The following is a 7,740-nucleotide window of genomic DNA, read 5'->3' as shown; positions in this document are numbered from 1 at the left end:
ATCTGTTTTATGAGGATTACATTTCCCCATGTTTCTTAAATTAAATTTTTTTCTGTTTGACTCTAAATTGCTTGATACACGAGTAAAAAAACTAAAAAAAAACATCACATTCCTCCATTATTTGTTCTAAATTTCAAAATAAAGTGTTGCCTGCACTCACCTGATGTTTCAGGGTGCGTTCGAGAACCACAAACTGTGTGGGGTTTTGGAGCTTTTCAGTCCAAATCTGTTTATTCTGCTGCATCTTTAGTCTGATCCCTGAAGAGACAGAAAGAAAGTAAAACTTCACAATAAAAGTGTCGCTGAAAAACTGGTTCTTCTCGTGGAGTGGACTCAGTGAAACGATGCTCGCCTGTTTGTGCAGAACATCCTGTTAATAAACCCAAGAGATGACCCGGTCCTGCCTCATCAGAACAGAGTTCTACAGGGGGCCCAAGTCTGGATGCTGAACCTGAACCTCGGGTCCAGACCTGAATGTGCTGCAGAAACTGATCCAGGGAAGAGATTATCTGAGCAGAGATGATTGTGGATTAGGAGTTATTCCCATCTAGCCCCTCATCAGGACCTGAAGTGAGGCTAAACTTTCACCGCCTCCATCACAGCTCATTGGTTCTGCTCAGAGTTTAAAGTAACTAAGTACAAATACTTTGTTACTGTACTTAAGTAGAATTTTTGGGTGTCTGTACTTTACTTGAGTAATTATTTTTCAGCGTACTTTTTACTTTTACTCCTTACATTTTTACACAGTTATCTGTACTTTCTACTCACTACATTTTTTAAAAAGGTAAGAAGTAGAAAGTCGTTACTTTTATTTTATTTTGAGTTATTACTTAAAAAATACTATCCTGATAAATTGTGTCTCCTGGATAGAGTGAATTTAATTGTGTTTGGATGAGAAGTACAAATATATACCAAACTGACACACTATTAGCTTGTACACAACCCATCACAGCTGCACGCTGTTAGAAAAWATAGTTTTTGAGAAGTCACCTCCCAATAAATGTCATTTTGCAAAATCTAACTGCTCACTTACTCAGTACTTTTACTTTTAATACTAAGTAGATTTTGTGTCCAAAATTTACTTTTGATACTTAAGTGCAAAAAAATCAGATACTTTAAGAGTTTTACTCAAGTAATATTTTTAGAGAAGACTTTAACTTTTACCAAAGTATTTTTATGATAAGATACTTACTTTTACTCAAGTAACACTTTGAGGTACTTTATACCAGTCGTTCACAAACTTTTTATCTTCTGACCCACAAAACTTGTGACCCCAAATATTACTGGTCTGAGTACAAACTTTGTCAATAACCCTAAAACAAAGGCTACACAAATACAAAAACTTATTTATACTTATTTTGTGTTTTTGTAATAATTATAGGGAAAATATTACATCACCAATTATTTTATTACCCTTGAAATTCTGGAGATTATCCAAGGTGCTTCATGACCCATAATTGGGTCCCAAGCCCAACTTTGGGAACCAAAGTGCAGTGGTTCCCAAACTTTTCAGCTTTTGACCCACAAAATAACAGTAGCAGAGACCTGTGCCCCCAGATATTTGTGGATGATAAACATTTGTATCAGGTCAACTAAACATGGGCATAGTAACAATATTTTTATACTACATTTATACATTTTAGGCAACTAAGGCAAAAATGTAATTAATTTAGAAAATCTTTTCAGGACCCCATCTTGATGTTTCAGGACCCTACTTTGGGTCCCGACCCCAACTTTGGGAACCACTGCTTTATACAACACTGGTTCTGCTCTGCTGAGGTCAGTGGCTGCAGGCTGACCAGAGTCTCCACGTCAGTGTATTTATATTTTGTATAAATCTTTGAATCTGTGCCTTCAGAAGTGCAGTTTTCTGTTTTACCAGCAGAGGGCGCCACTGTCAAAGAAATGTTACTCTTTAGTCATTTGCAGCTTCAGTTTGTAACAATTCACAAACGCAGTGATGTCATTTTCTTAAATAATGACACCTTTTATTAAAATTATGTTCTGAAAAACTTATTTTGTTTAAAACCTCACAAAAACCCTGACAACTTCAAATAAAAATAATCACCAGATGTTGCTCAAAACTGTGACAAGTTTCAATAAAGAAACGTGTTCAAAGTAACAAAGCTGCAGGTCAGACAGTGCAACCTCACAGGAAATGTTTAAAAAAAAGACAATATTAGCTCACATTTCAGCACCAATAATACTTTTTAATGCATCCTTCCTGTGTGAAAACACACACACATCTCTGAGCAGCACTGACGGTTCGTGTCCAAAAGGTGCCTTCTTGCAAACGTCCGAGCGTGACCCCAGTCCCTGCCGGTTGTCTGAGCAGCTACTTTCCTGACAAAACCTGGTGCTGGAGGACAACGATCGTGCAGAGAACAGATCTGCAGCTTCAGCCGCTCTGTGAGAACTCTGCAGAGTGTGAAAGATGAATTCCTTCTGCTCTGTGAGTCCGTCCAGCTGAGCTCAGAAAGGCCCGGTCACGTGGAGAACACAGACGTGTGGCTGGAACAACGCACGCTGCGGTGAACCGCTGCTGACTAAATGTTTTACCCACAGTTCTGGCCTCATTCTGTTCAGAACCGCTCTGCCAGGAAACATTTATAACAGAGGAGCCCAAAGTGGGGCCCGCGGGCCAAATTTGGCCCGCCAAGCCATTTGATTTGGCCCACTAACAGTTGCCAAAGTTACAAGGTTGTAACCTGTTATCCTGTGTAGAAACACAGTATTTCCATTGGTCAGATGACTATATAAAAGGGCTGTGGTGAAGGTTTTCATTTATGGTGCTGACATATCTTTGATTTAAAAGGATTAAACATGAAATGACAACAAGAAATATTTAGATCAGATTTAACCCCACATGTAGATTTGCACACTTTATAAGGCCACAAAAACTCAGATTTTATCAATTTATAAAATGTCCCATGAGCCTTTGCTACTTGAGCGTATGGCAGACTTTCTCCAAGTGCAAAGACTAAAACTAAAGAGGGCCATTGCACAGCTTAGTCGTTAAAAATAAAGGACTTTACTAACAAAAGTACTGTATTTGTATTTCATGTATTATATTACTGCATTTGGCCCRCWKCYMTGGATAGATTTTCATTTTGGCCCTCTCGGGGAAAATGTTTGGGCACCCCTGATTAATAAGGTTCGGCTATAAAGAGATGTGTTCGTTTCAAGTCGACACAACTGTTTAGAAGGAAACATAAAAAAACAGAGGATAAAGATAAATATTTTAAAAGTCTTTGGGCTTTAAAGGTCAGGTTATACTTAAAATGTTGGTGAGATGATCTTTTTGTTGCATTGCATGGATAATTCACACACCATGCACTGACGACGCAGACAGCTCGGTTTGATGCTTATTTTCAGTTGATGGAGGAGGAAGAACAGAGGAGACACGTTATTTGATAAGTTTGATCCAACGAGACAGCCACCATTTCCAACAGACGAGCCGAGGTGCGTTATCTCACCAGCACAGCCACAAAAAGTGCCGCCTGTGTCTCCACGCTGTCTCCTCCCTGCACAAAACTTGTCCAATCTCCTCCCACAAGTCATTGGACTTTATGTAAAAGTTGTATTTGCTGAAACAGATGTAAAGATGGCTGTATTTTTCTCACAGCTCTTCGAAATAAATAAAAAATAAGAACGGTAAAGATTAGCCACTTAAAAAAACATCTCAATCTCCTGCTGCTTGGGAATTTTTCCACCTTTTTTTTACGTCCTGGTTGCTCCTAGATGGGGCGTAACAAATTGGGGGCTCATCCGGGATTTGAACCTGGGACCTCTCGCTTGTCTCGCTTGTTACACCTCATCTAGGAGCAAATTGGGGGCTTGTCCAGGATTTGAACCTGGGACCTCTCGCAAAGTGAGAGGTCCCAGGTTCAAATCCCGGACGAGCCCCCAATTTGTTACACCCCATCTAGGAGCAAATTGGGGGCTCGTCTGGGATTTGAACCTGGGACCTCTCGCACCTAAAGCGAGAATCATACTCTAGACGTAGCAACCAGTATCACACAGGAACAAACATGCAGATGATAAAGTTATAATCAAACTGCCAGTTGCCTGAATGGATGATTGTGTGCCTGCTTTTAGCAAAAACAAACATTAACAAACACAAAGTTTGCTCCAACTCCGTCAGTTTTACATGATTTTAGTTTTAAACTCTAAACATAAAATGGTGATACGCATTCCTTCAATTTTTATTCAAACTTTTATTTAACCAGGTCTCATTGAGATTAAAAATATATTTCAAGAAAGAAACACACACATTACCAAATTCAAAAGATATTAGACTATAATCAAATGATTAAAAGAAAAACAAGAAATACAAACAGAAGGTAAGATGTGACTAAAATAGAGAACAAAATCAGTTAAAACAGTGTTTCCCAAATTTGGGGTCGGGACCCAAAGCGGGGTCCCGAAACATCAAGGTGGGGTCCTGAAAAGATTTTCTGAATTAATTACATTTTTGCCTTAGTTGTTACAAAGGAGTGAGGTTAGTGTATTTAAAATGGATAAATGTAGTATAAAAATATTGTTACTATGCCCATGTTTTGCTGACCTGATACAAATGTTTATCATCCAAAAACAGTTGGGGGCACAGGTCTCTGCTGCTGTTATTTTGTGGGTCCAAAGCTGAAAAGTTTGGGAACCACTGAACTTTGGTTCCCAAAGTTGGGCTTGGGACCCAATTATGGGTCATGAAGCACCTTGGATAATCTCCAGAAATCAATTTAAAGGATAATAAAATAATTGCTGATGTAATCTTTTCCCAATAACTATTACAAAAACACAAAAGTCAAAAAGCCTGTGTTTTTATGGTTATTAACAAAGTTCGTGTACTCAGACCAGTAATAATTGGGGTCACAAGTTTTTGCCATGGATATTTTGTGGGTCAGAAGATAAAAAGTTTGGGAACCACTGAGTTAAAATGTTTAATGACTCGTGTACAAACTGATTCAAGGATTTCTCTGTTTCAAGTTTTTAAATGATTCAGGAAAAGCTCAAAAAGTTCATCGCTCTGCAGAGTTCTGAGTTTAATGTGTTTCATGAGGAAAAAGTGCATTAATTCACTTTTTAAGAGACTGCATCTTTTATAAAACATGTTTTATGTGTTTAATATATTTTCTGAGTGGAAAAAAACAGAGAAACAGAGCGTGAAATGAAAACATTTAAATCTTACAGTAAAACGAGCAGAAGAATAAATCTGTGGCACAGACACATGGAAGCTTTGGTTTCACTTCGTGGAGGAGGAGGAGGAGGAGGAGGAGGAGGAGGAGTCCCAGCAGCCTCCTGTCCCACAGCAGAGCACAGGCAGCCTGTCGGACGCTCCGGTCCTCTCCGGAGCGCGCAGAGCGGGGCAGAGAGGCTCGAGGACCCGGCGGGCAGCCCGGATCTCTGAGGGACCGTGATGATGTGAGAAGTTCAGCCTGAAGGATCGGAACCAAGCAGAACCTGTTTGGCACCGACAGGCGCGCATCAGCAGGACCTCTAGTTTTTATGTGATTTACGCAGAATGGAGTCAGAACTTCAGCATAAAAACACATTTTTGTCTTTTTAACTGAGAAGCTTTATTTAAAAACTGTCCTCCCCACCGCGGGGGGTGATCCGGACATGGAGCCGGAGGAGGGGAAGGTCTCCGTCTGGGTCTGCCGGGAGGAGAAGCTGGTCTCCGGGCTGACGAGGCGAACCACCTGCGCCGACATGGTGAAGGTTCTGCTGGAGGACCAGAACCTGCAGCAGGGCGACTCGGCGGCGATGCTGTCCGGGTCCCCCGAGTCCTACTGCGTGGTGGAGAAGTGGCGGGGCTTCGAGAGGATCCTGCCCAACAAGACCAGGATCCTGCGGCTGTGGAGCGCGTGGGGGGCCGAGCAGCAGAACGTGCGCTTCGTCCTGGTGAAGAGCGACGCGTCGCTGCCCAACAACGGGCCCCGCAGCGCCGAGGCGCGGGTCGTCCAGAGCCGGGAGAGCGGGGGTCCGGCCGCGCTGCTCAAGGGCACCGCGAAGAGCTGCTGGAGCGCCGCGGCCAGCCTGTCCCAGGACCGGCAGCGGCGCATCGTCAGGAAGGCGTTCAGGAAGCTGGACAAAATGAACAAGAAGAAGGAGCAGGTGGTCCCCAAGGATCAGGGCTCTGTGGAGAAGATGGAGACGCTGGTCCATCTGGTGATCTCCCAGGACCACACGATCCGGCAGCAGGTCCAGAGGATCAAGGAGCTGGACCGGGAGATCGAGCACTACGAGGCCGAGGTGCACTTGGACCGGATCCAGAGGCACGGGGTGAACTACGTGCAGGACACGTACATGGTGGAGTCCTCCGCGGAGCCCCTGGCCCCGGAGCGGCAGGACGCGCGCGGAGCGGAGGAGGACGCGCTCGCGCAGTTCGAGGAGTACGCGCGCCGCTGCGACGAGGTGGTCCGGCTGCAGGAGGAGCTGACGGAGCGCGAGGCGCTCCTGGAGAGCATCGCCGCGGAGATCCAGGAGGAGCTGAACCGGAGGTGGATGAAGCGGCGGCGGGAGGAGAGCCCCGCGGAGGAAACGGCTCCTCCCGCCTCGGATCCAGCCGCGGAGCCGGAGGCGCAGAGCCTGTCGGAGAACGAGCTCCTGCTGGAGGAGGAGAGGGTCAAAACGCAGCTGGACACCAGCCTGTACATCGGCCTGAGGCTGAAGACCGACCTGGACTCCATCAGAGGGGACTTGGACCTGAGTCTGGCACTCTGGGAAACCAAAGAGAGCGAACTGCTGGACCTGCTCTCCAGAGTTGAAACCATGGAGATCGAGCCAGCGAACAGAACTGACGCCGGTTCGGAGGAGCTGCCTGCGACCGGCGCTGAGGCCCACCCGGGGTCAGCGGAGGGGAGCAGCGGCTGGGTGGAGCAGGTCCGGGGTCTGTCCAAGGCCTGCAGCACCAACGACGAGGACTCGGACACCGGGCTGAGCTCCATGCACAGCCAGGACTCTGACAACCCGCCTGTGTGCGAGTCTCTGGTGTAGCCTGGCCCAAACCAGAGCCACACTTAGGGGTTCCTCAGGGATTCCTCAGGGGTTCCTCAGGGGCAGAGGAACCATGGAGACACTGCAACACTAAAGCAATAAGTTCTTATGTAGTCATCGCTAGGGCTGCCACAAACGATTATTTTTATAATCGATTAATCACAGATTATTTATTCGATTAGTCGACTAATCAGATCATACGTTAATTGAATATAAAACAGAGTTATAGTGCCAGAATGCAGCTGTTATTATATAACCATGGTTAGATTTTAGCTATATGCTAACTAAAAATAATTGCTGTGGAAGGTAAGTTCTGCTCTGCAGATATTACACAGGTTTCTCTGTCATTTTCTTAAAATGATCCCACACTTTGAGCTCTGTTGTCAGGTAGCCATGATACCAGAGCCTGTCTGTATAATGTCTTGTGACGTCCACGGCCTACCCCAGTTACCACTACTGTGCATGTGTGTCAAGGACAGAAAGGCAGAYGTGGCAGTGGAAGGTGTCAAAGCAGTTTGCAAAGTAAACAAAGTAAAGAACAAAAAAAGAAAATGATTATTAAATTAGTCATCGATTATTTTAATAATCGATTAGTCGTCGATTAATCGTGGCAGCCCTAGTCATCGCGCAATAAGCTAGTCATGCCAGCAGGGGCGTCACTAGGTTTTAAAGACAAGGGGGGCTTAGACCCCAGGAGACGCACAGAATTTTTGTATATTATATATTTAATATGTGGGTGTATAT

The 7,740-nt window shown here is 44.5% G+C and overlaps 1 protein-coding gene across 1 annotated transcript; it reads left to right on the top strand.

The window, feature by feature from the left end:
* Nucleotides 1-5,266: 5,266 nt before the first annotated feature.
* On the top strand, nt 5,267-7,184 carry rassf10a (Ras association domain family member 10a). Its single transcript, XM_014032941.1, has one exon. It carries the CDS (start codon nt 5,620-5,622, stop codon nt 6,994-6,996), a length of 1,377 nt encoding a protein of 458 aa, XP_013888395.1. The 5' UTR covers nt 5,267-5,619; the 3' UTR covers nt 6,997-7,184.
* The last annotated feature ends 556 nt before the right edge of the window (nt 7,185-7,740 follow it).

This window comes from Austrofundulus limnaeus, unplaced genomic scaffold, assembly GCF_001266775.1.
Source record: "Austrofundulus limnaeus strain Quisiro unplaced genomic scaffold, Austrofundulus_limnaeus-1.0 Scaffold7, whole genome shotgun sequence".
Classification (NCBI taxonomy): Eukaryota; Metazoa; Chordata; class Actinopteri; order Cyprinodontiformes; family Rivulidae; genus Austrofundulus; species Austrofundulus limnaeus.
Note: the sequence above shows the minus strand (reverse complement) of the source record. Positions and strands in the feature narration are given on the sequence as shown.